The 19021-nt window shown below is 42.0% G+C and overlaps 1 protein-coding gene across 7 annotated transcripts in view; it reads right to left on the bottom strand.

The window, feature by feature from the left end:
• Positions 1 to 19021, bottom strand: part of SAMD12 (sterile alpha motif domain containing 12) — a 248251-nt gene that overhangs the window by 29357 nt on the left and 199873 nt on the right. For 3 of the 7 annotated variants that reach the window (XM_038392676.2, XM_038392672.2, XM_038392670.2), the window contains one exon: positions 11943 to 12147. The exons of 2 other annotated variants lie outside the window; for them this stretch is intronic. In XM_038392676.2, coding sequence (XP_038248604.1) covers positions 12116 to 12147 — 32 coding nt within the window. In that variant the 3' untranslated portion in view covers positions 11943 to 12115. Of the gene's footprint in view, positions 1 to 11924; positions 12148 to 19021 lie in introns of those variants that run through there. 2 more of the 7 variants (XM_038392679.2, XM_038392677.2) reach the window with 2 other exon arrangements.

The raw sequence follows: 19021 nt of genomic DNA, 5'->3' as shown, positions 1-19021 counted from the left end.
AGCAACCACACAACAAAAACACTAACCTACGCTACCAGCACTCCCAGCTATCTTCGAGATACCACTGACTTCCTGAAGAAACTACAATCCATCGGTGATCTTTCTAAAAACACCATCCTAGCCACTATGGATGTAGAAGCCCTCTACACCAACATTCCACACAAAGATGGACTACAAGCCATCAGGAACAGTATCTCCGATAATGTCACAGCTAACCTGGTGGCTGAACTTTGTGACTTTGTCCTCACCCATAACTATTTCAAATTTGGGGACAATGTATACCTTCAAATCAGCGGCACTGCGATGGGTACCTGCATGGCCCCACAGCATGCCAACAGTTTTATGGCTGACTTAGAACAACGCTTCCTCAGCTCTCGTCCCCTAATGCCCTTACTCTACTTGCGCTACATTGATGACATCTTCATCATCTGGACCCATGGAAAAGAAGCCCTTAAGGAATCCACCATGATTTCAACAACTTCCATCCCACCATCAACCTCAGCCTGGACCAGTCCACACAAGAGATCCACTTCCTGGACACCACGATGCTAATAAGCCATGGTCACATAAACACCACCCTATATCGGAAACCTACTGACTGCTATTCCTACCTACATGCCTCCAGCTTTCACCCAGATCACACCACACGATCCATTGTCTACAGCCAAGTTCTACGATATAACCGCATTTGCTCCAACCCTACAGACAGAGACAAACACCTACAAGATCTCTATCATGCATTCTTACAACTACAATACCCACCTGATGAAGTGAAGAAACAGATTGACAGAGCCAGAAAAGTACCCAGAAGTCACCTACTACAGGACAGGCCCAACAAAGAAAATAACAGAACGCCACTGGCCATCACCTTCAGCCCCCAACTAAAACCTCTCCAACGCATCATCAAGGATCTACAATCTATCCTGAAGGATGACCCATCTCTCTCACAGATCTTGGGAGACAGGCCAGTCCTTGTTTACAGACAGACCCCCAACCTGAAGCAAATACTCATCAGCAACCACACCCCACACAACAGAACCACTAACCCAGGAACCTATCCTTGCAACAAAGCCTGTTGCCAACTCTGTCCACATATCTATTCAGGGGACACCATCATAGGGCCTAATCACATCAGCCATACTATCAGAGGCTCGTTCACCTGCACATCTACCAATGTGATATATGCCATCATGTGCCAGCAATGCCCCTCTGCCATGTACATTGGCCAAACTGGACTACATAAAAGAATAAATGGACACAAATCAGATGTCAAGAATTGTAACATTCAAAAACCAGTCGGAGAACACTTCAATCTCTTTGGTGACTCGATTACAGACCTAAAAATGGCAATTCTTCAACAAAAAACTTCAAAAACAGACTCCAAGGAGAGACTGCTGAATTGGAATTAATTTGCAAATTGGATACAATTAACTTAGGCTTGAATAAAGACTGGGAGTGGAAGTGTCATTACATAAAGTAAAACTATTCCCCCCCACACACACTGTTCCTCACATGTTCTTGTCAACTGCTGGAAATGGGGCACCTTGATTATCACTACAAAAGATTCCCCCCCCCATCGCCCGCTCTCCTGCTTGTAATAGCTCACCTTAGCTGATCACTCGCCTTACAGTGTGTATGGTAACACCCATTGTTTCATGTTCTCTGTGTATATAAAATCTCCCCACAGTATTTTCCACTGCATGCATCCAGTGAAGTGAGCTGTAGCTCACGAAAGCTTACACTTAAATAAATTTGTTAGTCTCTAAGGTGCCTCAAGTACTCCTTTTCTTTTTGTGGATACAGACTAACACGGCTGCTACTCTGAAACCTGGGGTTTAACTGTGTTGCACAGAGGTGTGGACTTTTTATACCCTGGAGCAGCATAGTTATACTGACCTAATTTCCTAATGTAGACCAGGCCTAAATAAGAGTTTATAATCTGAGCAACAAAAACCCCACTGGCAGTATGGACTATTGATGTATATTATGTTTTTGTATTAACTTATTTTTTTTTCATGGCAGGTAGAAAAACAAGTGTTATCTAGCTATTCTAAAGTGATGGCAGGGGGAAACAAATTTTGTTTTTAACTAAGAGATTGGAACAGCTCTGCAGTGTCCCTGGTAAAACAAAAAACAAGTCATTTAAATAATATCCCTATTAAGAACTGACAAGACTGAATGGCTTCCACAGAACCATGCTAGTATCTTACGCAAATATATAATTTAGTTGTTTTTATATAACAAGTCTATTTTGTGTTCACATAACAAGGGAGTAGACAAATGGGACATATGCCATTTGTAATGAAATTCTGGGGGAAGTATGCTCTGTAATTGTAGTTATTTTAAAATTAAGATACTCTATATACACAATGTCAGCTAAGAGAAAACAATTCAACCTCATTAACAATAGAGTTTTTGAGCTTAAGGAATAGATAATGTAATTAAAGTCTATATGTGCACTATCCCTTTAAAGCTATTTTGGATTAATGATGACAATATTGCATTTACACTGCACCATTCTTCCAAATGGGTCCCGAAGAATATAAACCAACTGCACAATTGTATAGAAATATAGGAATTGCTTTGCCCACCCCTGAAGTGCAGCCATCTCTGGCATGACATGCATTTCTTGTAAGAATACAGGGCAATCATAGAAATGTCTGGCTGTAAGGGACCTCCAGAGGTCATCTCTCTGCAATGAGGCAGGACCAAACCATTGGAATCACATAACAGTTTAACTAACATAAGAGAAGACTACAGTATCCAATCAAAATAAAAAGGGGGAATTTTGGGTAGGTAATTAACAAGTTTGAATTTGTACAGGACACTAGGCTAATTCTAGGCTAAAAAGTGCCATGGGATTTTTTATAACAAGATGTAGCTAGGAGTATTTTTTTTCCCATCTGATAGTACCCGTCAGGAGCACCTCATCCATAACATCATGCTGAGGCATCAGTTGGCACAAATGGAGAAATAAATGACCAATGACAATCAACAGCACTTCTCCTTGCAATATTTCCATTTTTTGTAGAGATTCCTAATTAAAAATTGACCCATTTACTGTCTGAACACACACAAAGAACACATCTGTTTGAATAAGGGGCTACCATTTTTACATAGTCACTTAAGGTAAAAACACAATTTAAAAATTATATGATTCAGATTCCAATACTAAATGGGACCACTGTGATCACCTGGTCTGACCTCCTGTATAACACAGGCCATAGCATTCCCCAAAATAATTCCTTTTGAACTAGTGCATATCTTTAAAGAAAGACACAAAAATAAAAACCAACCTTGATTTTAAAATTGCCAGTGTTGGAGAATTCATCACCACCCTTGGTAAATTGTCCCAATGGTTAAGTACCCTCAGCATTAAAAATGTACTCATTTCCAGTCTGAGTTTGTCTAGCTTCAACTTCCAGCCATTGGATCATGTTATACCTTTCTCTGCTAGATTGAAGAGCCCATTATCAAATATTTGTCCCTTATGTTGATTCTTATAAACTAATCAAATCACCCTTTAACCTTCTCTTTGTTAAGCTAAAATAGATTGAGTTCCTTGAGTCTACTTGAGTATAAAGTATGTTTTCTGATCCTTTATTCATGCTCATGGCTCTTCTCTGAAACCAGTTTATTAACATCCTTCTTCAACTGTGGACACCAGAACTGGACACAGTATTCCAGTAGTGGTCACATCAGTGCCAAGTACATAGGTAAGAACCTCTCTACTTGAAATTCCCCTGTTTATGCACCCAAGGATTCCATTAGCCCTTTTGGCCACAACATTGCACTGGGAACTCATGTTCAGCTGCTTATCCTCCATAACCCTCAACTCTTTTTTAGCATCACTGCTTTCCAGGATAGTTTCCTTTCCTATAAGTATGACCTACATTCTTTGTTCCTATACGTATACATTTACATTTAGCCATAATAAAAATACACATTGTTTGCTTGCATCCACTTTACCAAAGTGATCCAGAGCACCCTGACTTTGCTTTTCATTATTTACCACTCCACAATAGGATTCTATTTTTAGAGACGAAATTAACTCAGATACTTTGCCTTTTGGAGATCATGCATCACAGCAACCATAAGGAAGGTGAGAAATAATCTCCCTTGGTCCCTGCTGACCATTCAAAGTGTTAATTGCTCTGCATTGCTTGTAAAATTGCTGACTTTGCTGTGTAATGGCTCAAATCCTTTGCTCAACAAGTTGCTGCAAATAATATTTCTAGCACTGGCAACAAGTTGCGTTAACTCAGTGCAGGCTTTACTACAGACAGGACAAAGAACTGAGGACTGGAGTGTATGTCCTTGTTCTGCTAAGTTTTTTTCCCCCTATGCTAATTTCACACACTTAGAGGTATTTTTTAAGGATATTTAAATGCACTGTTACCCATCCTCCACATATCTTGCTGACTGAACAAACCAGACACCTTCTTCTGTATGCTGCCAAGCTACCAGTGTCTCCATTAGAGGACATTTTTACATATTCCTCCATTCCATCTCTGATGTTTGATTATGCATAATAGGCTTACCCCAGAAGGTTTTCATTTTAATGTTTCAAATTCACAAACAGTTTATCACTTCACATTTCAACTAACATTCATGGGAAGTTTGCTGGTAGCTTTTTGGGATGAGTGTGAAATTGACATACACTGATGCAAACTGACTGAAATCAAATCTTCCCAAGTCTTTATTAATTTAAAATGTGTGCTGTCAACTTGAAATCTAGTCCAGTCAAAACAAATGAGTTAAAAAAAAAGTGGCTTCAGGTATTTCATCTGCCCCTGAATCTTCCTGCTGATTTTTGTGGGTTTTCAGTCACATTTTCCTATTTAAAAAAATATTTCTCTCCCCCTTTCTTCCATGGGAAAGACTCATACAACTGAAAGGGGAAACTGATTAACTGCCTGATTTTCAGAGATACTGAGCACTCATAGCTTCCTTTGACTTCACTGGGAACTACAAGCACTTAAAGCACTGACAAAAGAAAATAAGGCTGTAAATGACTATATGGGGGAAAGTTCATTATACTCAAACTTTGGACATAAAAAACTGACAAAAGAAAGAAAAATCTCTTTTTTTCCCTCATCCTTTCTGTTACAATATCTTAAAGTGTTACCTGTAAAAACAGCAGCTACAAAAATCAGACAGATGTACAATTTTGTGTGTGTGTGTCAATGTTAATAAAAGAAACTAAAGTCCTATTTTGTTCTCCTTAAGCATGTAGAAATCCTACTGACAGCATCAGGAGTTCCAGAGGAAAGAATGAGGTAGCCTGTATTTATTCCAACTTCTCTCTAAAACAATAACATTTTAATGCAAGTCCCCCAATATTTAACTCTTAATAAATCATCTTTCAATGCAAAATTTACTATTCCTTTGAATGAGAAGGGTGAACACACAAGCTGTATTATAGGACCATGACTCTCAAATATTACTGAAGAACCTCTGCCAAAATACTGCTAAATAATTCCTTTCTAGTTAAGATCAAATTTATGGCTAATAGAGTAGAAGCTTGCTAATTCACACTAATGACTGTGAGATCCATTGCAAATTATTGAATTTTGCAAATAAGTAAGTGGGAAACACAATGAAAAAAGCAAGGGTAATGTATCACAAAATGCACTTTGCTCATTTATCTTGACAACTGTGGTTTCAATTATTTATAATACTTCATCATGTACTAGTAATTGTACTGTAGTCTCTTTTGTAAAAATAGACATTAGTAAGCTTAGAGTAATACGACATCTGCTATTACCTCTTTGCTCAGAAGTGGCTACAAGTCACTACAGAGACCAAGATTTTCAAAAGTAAGAGCCTAAAGTTTGGCTCCTTTGTCTATAATTGGGTATGTAAATAAATAGGCTGATTTTCAAAACTTCTGAGCACCCAGCAGCTCCACTTATTTAGGTACCTAAATATGGTCTCGGGTAGCCTAATTTAACGGCCCCATTTTGAAAGTCTTGGCCAACTTGCGTCAGCAAGATTCGATCTACTTCAAAGAGCCAAATCTTGGAGTCAGTGGGAGTTTTGCCTGCATAGACCTACAGATATTAATCAAATATCTAAAGATTTAAAATAAACACACCTCCTTTTAAAAAACAAAAACTTTATTTCTCCTTACTGCTATTGCAGGTACATCTACAGAAGCAGAAGAGGGAAGCAAGCCTTCACTTCCCTAAGTGTAGTTAAACTTAGTTCTGCTTTCCATACTTGAATCACAAGTGCAATTTATGTGAGCAAAACTAACTGTGCTATGGGAGAGGGGGAAAAGAGAAAGACAAAGCAAATTTGAATTTAGTCATTCTGGTAACAGAGTCATTTCCAGGCTATTAAATGCTAAAGGTGTTGGCCCAGGTTGCATCACACACAACCTATGCTGGATGAACACCATGTACTCAGCAAATGAGACAGGTGGGCATCCCAGGAGGATTAGTGTAACAGACTTGCCAGAGCATGTGGTTCTATCTGTTTTATCAAGTATATCACAATTCTGAAAGAAAAAAAACCCCAACATTTTCCCCCTTAATATATTAGCACTCATAGAGGTGCCAGATTGACAGCCTGATAGCAAAACATTTTAATATGATCTGCAGAACAGCTTCAGCGCAGACAGCAGCTGTACAAGCTTCCCTCTCAAACTGAGCTGAAACTTGGAAGGCAATGTGAGGGAACCACTTCCAGCAGCGATTGTTCAGCTCCGTCTCCATGATTATTCAATTCTTGACTGCTGCCTACACTGCTAAGAATGCCAGATATGGTGGTATTTTGCGATATGGAAACTTGTTGAATAGGATCTGGAATGAGACCATCATTTCATTTCAGATAGCCTTCTGAACAGTTCATCTGTGACCTTAAGTCACTACCAGGGCTGGTTTTTGGGGGGCTAGGATTGCTGGCAGCTGTGCCTGTGCAAGGTATGTTGTAACTGGTCCTTGTGCTGGGAGAAAGGAGCTGGAAGGCTCATTGTGACCTCTGCCCTCCAATGCAGCCGTACAGGGTCGCTCACAATCTGGTCTTCACTCTCTTATGTTTTCACTTTAACACTGGTGACCAAAAGGGATGAAAATCCCTTCCGGACTCTACTATAAAAAAGCTCATTGAAATTGTATCCAAGAAATCAAAGTGATTCTCCCTTCAATATAATGTTTAGAAAAGCAAGAACTGAATCTTCTCCAGCACACTCCTGGAGCCATTCCACCTACCCTGCATGGTGAATTGCATTGAGCAACCCTGAGTTTCTGTAGAAGAGATACTCCCTTCCTGCAGGGTAGCTGGAATTTTTAGGCTCCAGGAAACTACAGAAGAGCGTCATACTTAACAGACAACTCAGTTTTCCAACAGAGTATCATTCAACCACAATTTATGGGGAAAGAAAAGATTTCCTGTAATCTGACTGTACTCACCCATCGTGGGAATTCGATTCCTGTATGCTGACTCATTTTTTGCTGTGTGTACCTGTTTCACAGAATCATAGGACTGGAAGTGATCTTGAGAGGTCATCTAGTCCAGTCCCCTTCACTCATGGCAGGACCAAGTATTGTCTTGACTATCCTTGACCATCCCTGACAGGTGTTTATCTAACCTGCTCTTAGAAATCTCCTGTGATGGAGATTCCACAACCTCCTTGGGCAATTTATTCCCGTGCTTAAGTACCCTCATGTCCAACCTAAACCGCCCATGCTGCAATTTAAGCCCATTGCCTATTGTCCTCAGAGGTTAACAAGGACAATTTTTCTCCCTCCTCCTGTAACAACCTTTTATGTACTTGAAAACTTTTATGTCCTGTCTCAATCTTCTCCACTCCAAACTAAAGAAACCCAATTTTTTCAATCTTCTGTCAAAGGTCATGTTTTCTGGACCTTTAATCATCTTTGTTGATCTTCTCTGGACTTTCTCCAATTTGTCCACATCTTTCCTGAAATGTGGTGCCTAGAACTGAGGTGCGGAGTAGAGTGGAAGAATTACTTCTCGTGTCTTGCTTACACCACTCCTGCTAACACTTCCCAGAATGAGGTTTCCTCACAGTTTTTCCTCTTCTTTCCAAAATGGCATCCTCCACTTTCCTCCACTTATTTGTGACAGGATGTACTCAAACATGGGTCTGAATTTGGGGTATATAAACACTAAGGACTTCCTCCTCCCTCTTACTTATGCCCTCATTTGGATTTTATAAAATGTAACCAGAAAGTCCCCTTTGAGATGTAACAACTCATTTGCATGGCAGCCCTCTGGCAGAGATGCAGTCAGATCATTACAGCGTGGATAAACAGGGATTCGGGTGATGAAGGAGGGGAGCTGGAGGAAAAGTATTGAACAGTTTGGGTTGCCAATCATGGGCAGTGGGTATAAGAGGCCAGAGGAAGCTAAGCCTTCCCTGGTGCAGCCACCGGCACCCCATGCCTGGGCCACGATGGCCATACCTGCTCCGTCCCTGCCTGCTGAGTCCCTCCTCTTCTCCACTCTACCCCCACCCCAGAAGTCCCCGCTGGCCACCGTCTCCCTCCTCAATTCCCCTCACCTGCAAGACCCCTCCCATCCACTGCTTGCCATGTCCCTCCTCTCCTCCATCCACTCCCCTGCGATACCCTCCAGGTCCACTGCTGCCACGTCCCTCCTCACATGCCCATCCCCACAGGTGAGGTGGGTGGAGGACAGGAGGGATGTGGAGAGCGCAAGCAGTGGGGGCCTCGCAGGGGAGGAGAGGAGGGATGTGGCAAGGGGATTGAGTGGGGAGGGGGGAGTCTGGGGCAGAGCAGGGGTGGGGCCTAGGGCGGAGTGTGGGCAGAAAAGATGGGACAGGGAGCTAGCCTCCCCGGGGGAAGCTTCACCCGCCGCCCATGTTCTCAACACTGGAATACAGACAAGAGAATGTTGACAACTAGTTGGCTTTAAAGAGTTCCTGTTAGGTGGAGTTCAGCTTCATTCAAGTGTTGCTCACACTTGACACACACCTTTACCAACTTTAAAAGCCATTAAAGGGTTAACCCCCAATGTGTCTGTGTTTCAATAGCTACAATTCAACAGTTAATTTTTAGATGCCTTGGGTTTCAATGGGACCCTGTTTTTACATCCTGATGAAGCTCAGGGTCGAGGAGGGAGTTGGATTGCAGTTGGATTCTCGGAGCAGGAAGATGGTTGGGACTGGAGGATTTGCCTTCCACCACAGGCTCCTCCTGCATACTAGGAGCTGCCCTGATAAAAACACCGCAACATGCTAAAGAAATAAGCTGTAGCTCTGAAACACTGCTATTGTAAGCTGGAGCTTTGGACTATTATTACAGAATACTGCGGTACATTTTTTAGGATTATTCGCACCACAAGCAGTTTCTGTTTCCTTGTTCCTTGCAGTGGCCCAAATCCTCCCTTTAAGAAAGAAGTGAAAGTAGACTCCCATTTAAAACCTAAAATACACATACTACATTGACATTTTTGAGGAGATATTCTTCCACACCCCACAGAACGGGTCTTATTACAGTTAACATGAGATCACAGTACAGTGTCTGTACAACCCAGGAGACCAAAACAAAACTGCTGTCAACTAGCATTTGGTAAACTGGGATTGCACGGGGGGGTTTGTGCACACAGAAAATTATTAAACACACTTCAACTATAAATAGTAATGAACTGAAAGTAGTAGCTCTTCTTAAGGTCAGCAAAAGTAAATCCTAAACTGGTGCAGTTTTCTAGTTAAATTACAAAGCACTCAACCTAAAATTAACTTCCTCTGGGCAATCTTAAAATAGTAGATTGCTGGATCTGAGCTGATGGGTGTTCTTTGTTAGTTGCTTCTGATGAAATATAAAAGTGGCTTATTGCATCTATAATTACATAAAAACTTTGTCCAGTTCTTTTCTCTGCTGACTGGAAGAATCAAGTTTAGATGTATCATATGAAATACAGTGATGAATATGAAAAAGGCATAAAGCAATGTATACAGTATCAAACTTTCTGAAACAAGTCTGCTACCCAGATTTACAGTTCACACAATGCAGGTGTGTGTGTATATGTTAATATACATATATATTTATAGGAACCACCAAGGGACATAGCTTTAAGTGATCATGTTTTTGTAATCCTCATGCTCTCCTTCCTCCCCTTCCCCATTGTTTGTCACTAATCACTCAAAAAATCAAAAGTCAGGCACGGAAAAAATAATTAGGTTGACTTAAAATCGTGATTATAAAAATAATAAATTTGAGGGGTTTAATTTGCCTTCTGGTTCTTGAGCCTTTAGGAGTCACGGTTTCAGGTTGTTTTCTACCACAATGAGGGCTAGAAAGTTCCTGAGATTCTTATGTAATCACCTGACTTCAAAAGCTGAAGCCTGTACAAAATACCAAATATAAGAGTCATGATAAAACCATAAGAGCTGGCAATACTGTTTTAAGGGTTTGAGAGCTGACACCATTGCTTTGGTTGCAGATTGTGTAGCTATACTTTTAAACAAGGTGCATATATAACTAGGGCCCCACCAAATTCATGGTCCATTTTGGTCAATTTCATGGTCATAGAATTTTAAAAATAATAAATTTCATGATTTCAGATATTTAAATCTGAAATTTCATGGTGTTGTAATTGTAGGGATCCTGACCCAAACAGGAGTTGTGGGGGGGTTGCAAGGTTATTGTTGCAATACTGCTACCCTTACTTCTGGCACTGTTGCTGATGGCGGCGCTGCCTTCAGAGCTGGGTGACTGGAGAGCGGTGGCTTCTGGCCAGGAACCCAGCTCCGAAGGCAGAGCCGCCACTAGAAGCAGCTCACAGGTAAGGATGGAATGGTATGGTATTGCATCCTTACCTGGTATTGCATCCATCCTTACTTCTGCACTGCTGTCTGCAGAGCTGGACCCTCAGTCAACAGCTGCCCCTCTCTGGCCGCCCAGCTCTGAAGGCAGCAAAAAAAGGAAGGGTGGCAATACTGCGACCCCCTTACAATAGCCTTGCAACCCTCCTGCAATTCCCTTTTGGGTGAGAACCCCCAGTTTGGGAAATGCTGGTCTCCCCCATGAAATGTGTATAGTATAGAGCAAAAGGCCAGATTTCATGGGGGGAGACCAGATTTCACAGTCCGTGATGCGTTTTCATGGCGGTGAATTTGGTAGGGCCATATATATAACACTTAAAACCGGGAAACCACTTTTTAGAAGACAAAAAAGAACCAAACAAGGCTATTTTAGTAAACATCTCCAGTACAGCATGAATATGTTGTAAACTTTTCTAAATGAATTGCAGAAGTTAGAATTCACCTGTGAATTTACATGCGTCAAGCAAAATTCGAGGCAAGTAAAAAGATATTCCAGTAAATGATTTATCTAATTGCATCTACTGATTTTGAAATGGAAACCATTGACTTCAATGGGAGAAGAGCTAGATCAACAGTAAACATTTCTGAAATACCACCCTCGGAGTAATACTTGAGCTATATCCTGTGTTCTCCAGACCATTTAAGTTCCCTGAATTTTTCACGTTTTCCTAAGTTTCTGTGGTGTATATGTATATGCCCTTCCTTCAGTATTAGATGGTTAAGTTTCTTAGACTAACACACTTGACTTGAATAATCTATGAGATGCAATCGCGCACACACACACACACACACACACACACACACGTGTGTGTGTGCGTATATGCATTATACAAGTCCATGAGGGAATGAGACAGCCCTTGCTGATGGGTGCAGCCTGCAAATATGTGGCCTACATTTTCTAACTTGCTACATTAGCAATGGGAGGAGTCACAAAAGCCTCATTTACATTCATTAGCACACATCTGACTTGACTGAGGTTTACCCAAAAATAGCATGAAAGGTAAAAACTGAGGGGCTGAATGGGTGCATCTGGCCCAAGATAGGCACTGGCTATGTTTGAAACTTATTCTTGCCACCTAATATATCACCTCAAAGTGATATTGATGTTCCTTAGGGGAAACGTGCAAATGAGGCACTTTGAACTGAGATGGTGGCTCGGTGGAGTAAATATCTTCAGATAGGAGTAGATGTCTTTCGTCTTAAGGAGCAGATTCTTCAAGGTGACTTGTCTCCTGAGGAAAAGTGGTAGGGACACGACTGTTGGTAGTTAACTTGTCCAAAGTGCAGCAATTGTGAGAATTAAGAGTGCACAAAATGCAACTGCTGTTTCTCTGTTAATGAGATAGAAATTTGCCATGAATAAAAATAATAATGGAACATATTCATCCGTAAATTACAAACAAACAATCCAGGATCATTCCACTAATCCTATTATTTTGCAAGGTATTCCAGTTTACCAAAAATTCCAGTACTTTCCTAAGACCAGTGAACATCCTCTTAATGTTACCCGGTACTACAGATTTTGGTGTAGAACCACACAGCTATGAGAGACAGGGTCATCACATTCTGGTATAGATTCTTTTTGTTGAAACTTTCAAAAGTAACATCTTATACAAAGCAAATGATGAAAAATTAAAATACAAATAAAACAATAAGAAATAAGGCATGTGTAAGATTGAGAGAGACAAGGTGGGTGAGGGGATATCTTTTATTGGGCCAATTTCTCTTGATGGAAGGGACAAGTTTCCTAGCTTCACAGAACTCCTTTAGGTTTGAAAGTAACCAGACTGTCACAAGAAGAACTCTGTGAAGCTTGAGAACTTCCACCCTCAGAAGTCAGTCCAAAAAAAAGAGATTATGTCACCTACCTTGTCTCACTCATATTCTGGGACCAACACAAATATATGTTGTAGAGTTATTGCAAGATTCACATTTTAAAATCTCATTTGGGGAAGGAGTCACATTTTAGTTTATAACCTTAACAAGGATTAAATTGCTAACCACAAATCTGAAAAGAGGAAATTTAAAATTAAAATGGAAGCATTGTCCAAATCATTTATCCAATGCCAATCCAATTTGTAGACAAATTCAATTAAGGGAAGAAAACAGTGAAATTGTTGCAAATATCAAAAGTCTGATTATTAAAAATTCTTTGTTAAATCCTTTTCCCAAGGGCACAAAGTCACTCTTTTTCCAGGCAATAGGCTACTTTTAGATGCCTATCTGACAAGCTGCAACTTAGTGGAAATAAAAGACTGCAATGTGCACTTCAACATGTACAAATTTAGATTTAGGTACATTCATTTTTCTGCAGTCTGTGTCTGGGTTTGCCCTGAAAAGTGAGGAAATATGTGGATGTACCATATATATTTTTCATTTTCATTTTGAAAAGAACTCAGTCTAAGATTTTCAGAAGTGGTAGCCTAAAGTTAGGCTCCTAAATCCATATTATGGCACCTACATAAGTGGACCACTCACCCACTTCCACCTAGGTCGATGGGAAAAGTAGGGTTTGCAGAACTTTTGAAACTTAGACTACTTATTTAAGTGCCAAAATTTGAATTTAGGAGCCTTACTCTAGGCTCCTATTTTTGCAAATCTTGGCCCCCAACCTCTAACTTCTATTGAATGGAAAGGTCTAGCCATCCTGTAATACATTGGTGGGATTTATACCTCACAATGGGCTCCTCCAGTCTTACTGAACATGCTGCATGCTCTGCCCACTTTGAAGTGGGCAACAAACTTTAGTTCTAGCAAGTCTTATTATTAGTTGTTTCAATATCATTGTTTCTTTCAGCAATGACAATTAATTTAAGATTTCTACTCTTGTACTTGTTCTCTGTGGCCTCAATTTCCTATGTAAAGCAATGTTACCCTTTACTGCTAAAGCAGAAACATACTTAATGCTAGGTTTCAGAGTAGCAGCCGTGTTAGTCTGTATTCGCAAAAAGAAAAGGAGTACTTGTGGCACCTTAGAGACTAACAAATTTATTAGAGCATAAGCTTTCGTGAGCTACAGCTCACTTCATCGCATGCATTTCATCCGATGAAATGAGCTATAGCTCACGAAAGCTTATGCTCTAATAAATACTTAATGCTGTCTAATTTAACTCTTAAAGTGGGAACATACGGTTGGAGAGTTTCCTTCAAGTTTTTCCATTTTGTCCTTCAATTTCACTATCTATAGTGCACAGGCAATTAGCATCAAGTCTTTGCTCCATAGATTTGATGGTGTTTAACATTATTTTCAAAGAGACCTCAGATATGAACAATACCCTATAAGTCCCCAGAACTGCAGGCACATAGTAGATGAGTTCACAGGAAATGCTCTTCCCTTCTGTGTTTAACTTGAGGTTAAAACTTGCTCTAATGGTCTGGCTTAGCCTAACGGTCTGAAAAGAACGTTAGGATACCAGTCTGGGTCATGGAAGATGCTGTTTCAATTCCCATCTCTACCACAGACTTCCTGGGCCTAACCCCTTCCTGGGTTCTGGGGTGGGGCCAGAAATGGGGGACTTGGGGTGTAGAAGGGTGCTCCAGGCTGGGAACAAGGGGTTTGGAGGGTGGGAGGGGGATCAGGGCTGGGGCGGGGCAGGGGGTTGGGACATGGGAGAGGGCCAGCTGTGGCCTGGAGTTTGGGGCAGCCAGGGGCAGCTTGGGCTGGTGCTCAGGCTAGATGGAGTGGCTTGGGGCGGCTGGCTGGGGTTGGGCCCACCATTGTGGCTTGGGGTGGCTGGGGTTGTCCGATGGGGTCAGGCTAGCCGTGGCGACTGGTGTGAGTCAGGCCGGCCAGGGCAGCTCAGACTGGCCGGGGTGACTCGGGGGGGCAGGGCCCTGGGTGGAAAGGATGGGGTCGGCAGGGTAGCCTCCCTGAATGGGGGGTTCAACCACCTCCCATGCCTAGAGAGGTTGTGGAATCTCCATCATTGGAGATTTTTAAGAGCAGGTTAGACAAACACCTGTCAGGGATGGTGTATAATACTTAGTCCTGCCTTGAGTGCAGGGGACTGGACAAGATGACCTCTTGGGGTCCCTTCCAGTCCTAGGATTCTACGATTGGCCTAAATCCTGATTGAAAGTGCAACATATGGCATAACTTTATGAACCCTACACTTTTAATATTCAGGAGAGAACATTTTCCCATTTATAAATGGCTCTTTGAAAATCTTCTGGTTTGCTAATTTGCTTGTTTTCATCTTCTGGATATCCAATTTGTTGTCTTGAATGTGAACGCTAAGAAATGCACTCTTTTACTAATGGTACAGAGCAGCAACACAAACTTTTTCATAATATTCCAATCATAAACTCGACTTGTATCTCTGAATATTGTCTTTCTTTATAGGAAGGGAAATTCAAAACATCAAAATCATTAAGCACTTGGTGATTCCAGAATAAAAGGAATTTCTACTGAGAATTTAATTTTTTAAAAATTAACCTATTGCTCACTTGATACTATAGTGTATGGTGAAAATCAAAGTTCTTTTCTGTAACAAGTTACTGAATATAGCAGAGCAGCTGCCACGGTCAGCACTCCAGGAAAAGCAGCAATTTAATAAAGAATAAAGTGATAATTATCTGGTATCCTTATTCATTTTAAGATATGGGATCTTCAATGAATGGAATGAACACACACACACACACTCTCATGCTCTTTAACTGATAACTGAAACTCTTCCTTGGGCTAACTAAATATTCAGATGACTGAATTTTCATTAAAAAAAGAAAAAAAATCAAGTTATGATATAATCCCCCAAGGAAAATAATCTTCACTTCTAAGCAGCCATATTTCATTTTACATTCTCCTCTCCTATCTTCTCAAGAAGGCTACATTATATATTTGATCCATGCTTGTGCCAGAACTCTCTTCCAAGTGGGTAACATTAACATTCTTCTAAGAAAAGAAAAAAGAGAGAGAGATTTGTATGGGATTACACCCTAAAGCATTTTCTGAAATACTGTAAAACAAACCTATCTTAAAATAGGTATTTTCATCAACAAATGGTATTACTCATATTTCAGAGTCTTCATTTTAATTTCAAAGCATTAAACACTCATGAAATGATGTGGTCCAGCTGTGTTTGTTGACTGCTTTTACCAGGTAAGGTGCCTAGAGCTGCATTTTGGTATCAGTTACACCAGCCCCTCTGAAACAGCTGTGGACCAACCCAGGTGTAACAGAATAGAATGTGGTCTTTGGTGTCCTTGTTACTCCAAGTTTCCGAGTCTAAAGAACTTGGATACTTCTCTGAGCTCTAACCTCTCAACAGCAGAGATGTTATCTGAATACCATTTAACAGTGGACTAGCTTGTCCCTTTCCTTGTAAAAAATTGCTGTGGGGAGGGGGGGAAATCCTCACAGAGATTTCCTCATAGAGATTATCTCACACTATGTCACTGGGGTGGGATTAGGTTCCCATTATGAACTGTGTGGGGAACAAACCAGATAAATATTGCGTGATATGGATGTCCATTGCTATCTGCACTGAAGCCCTGTGTCCCTACTCTGGCTCTAATTCCCTACAAAGGAAGTGGGGAATCTGCAGTAGTAGTAATACTGCTATGTTTCCTGGTCTGGGTATCAGTGGTAATCCACTCTGCCCATGTCTCTTCTGATCATCTTGTGTCTGGACTACTATCATTTCCTCCTCCTTCCCAACCTTGACTGCTGCCATTTTACCCTTTCCACTCCATTCAAAGTGCTGCAAAGGCACCCTCCTGTTCCACTGCTTCGACTATGTCTCCCCATCACCTTGAAATCCCTCCACAGGCCCCCCCTTCTCCACCTCATGAAACTCAGACTTTTCACCTCACCTTCCCTATCATGCCCTTCCCTACCTATGTCCCCTCTTATCTTATTGCGGTCAACTCCATCAACAATACCAGCCTCAACGGTCTCACATGCTGTCACAGGGCTGGCTGGGGATCCCTTCTAGCCACCCATCAGACTGCTGAGAAGGGAATCTGAGCCTCTCCGTCTCTGGATCCCCAAGGTATGTTCATGCCCCTAGATCCTGAACAGAGTCCAGTTACTGCCCCAATCTCAGAGTCTGTGAGCATGCTCTCAGGATGTAGGCCTTCTGTCTGGCAACCCCTTCTGAGAGCTATCTAACCCCTCTGAGCACAGCAATGACCCTTCAGATATCTCCATATTTAAACACACCCTGCCCCAGAACTCCACTGGGAAGGTGTGAAGCTTCTGGTTTACCTCTCTCAGGGCAGGTAGTAGCTGTGAAGCAGTTAACATACAGAGAGAGACACTTTGCACAGAGTCTAAACACATTTATGCTCCTTTATACTTAACCATACAGACAAAGCAATAAGCAGTACACGCACAGCCCTGCATCCGTTTCCTCACTTTCTAGCTCACCCTTCTCTTGGGAGTTCTTAGGGACTATCAGTGTCCAGATTGGGAGTCTCCTGTCTCATGAGACATTATATGCTGGATCGATTCTCCCTCATGGACTGGAGAAAATGGCCTCTGAGCAGCATAGCTGCTGTCCTTTTAAAATTCTTTAGCCCCTTCTGTCACATGACATCTTGCCAGCTTTTCCACACGAGTACAAACCCCTGCCAGGTGACTTTGTTGCCAAGGTTTTCTCTCCTCTGATAAACCAGTTCCTCTGGGTAGGGGCTAGTCTGTTGTCTAGAGTGACTAGAATTCCAATGATTGAATACTTAAAGTCAAGTAGCCTCTATTGTCAGTCCTGTATCTCTATGTGGCGGGATGTCAACCCAAATAGAGGCAAAAGTGGGGGTACCACAGGTGCCCAAACTGTGGCCCTGCCCCATGTCAACCCTTCCCCCCCAAATTCCCAAGCCACCCCTTTCCTCAAGCCCCCAACCCTGCCTCCCCTTCTCCTTTGAGCCCCACCCTCGCAGCGCCCCTTCCCCCAAGACCCCACCCTCTCCCTGCCTTTTCTCCCAAGGCTCTGATCCTGCACCACCTCTTCCTCCCAAGATCCTGCCCTGTTTGCTCCTCTCTGCCCCCTGCTCACCCTTTACAGCTGATAAACAGTGGGAAGGCCATGGCCCCCTGGTGCTCCCTGTTCCAGCACCCCGATACAGAAAGCAAAAGACTACACCTTCAAAATAGAGTCAGCAGCTTGGTAAAGATACCTAAAGTTCATACTCTCACATGCAATTCATAGTTTTACAGACAGATTCCCAAATCGTCACCCAAGCATCTCCATGCTTTCTCCCAATCTGCTCTAGAGGAGGCAAAAACAAAAAGAATTCTGTGCCAAAATCTGGAAAGCCACCATATTATCCACCTTCAAATGCTTTCTTAAGATCAGCTCTGCCAGAGTGCCTACAGAAATCTGCCATCTGACAACAGCTAGGTAGCTGGTGTGCTGTGATTTCTTTGCTTGCTGCTACTGAATGGCTTACTATACGTAAGAATTATGCACACAGCTGACCTGTATTAAAACACTCTGACCTCTTGTTTATCTCATTCACCTGTCACACTGTAAACTCTTTGGAACAGGGACTGTCCTTTAGCTTATGTTTGTATAGTGCCTAGCACAATGGGGCCTGACCTGGTCAAGACCTGGTCACGGGTGAGCTGGGACTGCTGCTGATTGAACTGGGAAGGAAAGAGTGGGTTGGCAGTTTGCAGATGTGTGGCACTTGCACATTGTCAAGGGAATTGGAGGGACCAGAGGAACAGGAGGGGGAAAATGAATAGGTTCAGAGGAGGCCAGGAAGGGCATGATAGAGAAAGGAAAGCAGCAGAAAAAAATCCAATCACCTTCCAGCACTGTCCAAATCTCCCAGAAGGCTCTGCCTGGAACTTGGAAGCTCAAAAACTGTGGTGACCTAGAATCCTATTTTCGACGTCTCCGACTCAAGGAATATTTCCAACACACCTCTGAACAACATACTGACTCACAGAGACCTTCCCACCAAGGCTACAAAAAGAAGGATTCTGGGTGGACTCGTCCTGAAAGTCAAAACAACAGACTGGACTTCTACATAGAATGCTTCTACCGACGTACACGGGTTGAAATTGTGGAAAAGCAACATCACTTGCCCCATAACCTCAGCCGTGCAGAACATAATACCATCCACAGCCTCAGAAACAACTCTGACATCATAATCAAAAAGGCTGACAAACAAGGTGCTGTCGTCATCACGAATAGATCGGAATATGAACAAGAGGCTGCTAGGCAGCTCTCCAACACCATTTTCTACAAGCCATTACCC

This window comes from Dermochelys coriacea, chromosome 2 (genome assembly GCF_009764565.3).
Source record: "Dermochelys coriacea isolate rDerCor1 chromosome 2, rDerCor1.pri.v4, whole genome shotgun sequence".
NCBI lineage: Eukaryota > Metazoa > Chordata > Testudines > Dermochelyidae > Dermochelys > Dermochelys coriacea.
Note: the sequence above shows the minus strand (reverse complement) of the source record. Positions and strands in the feature narration are given on the sequence as shown.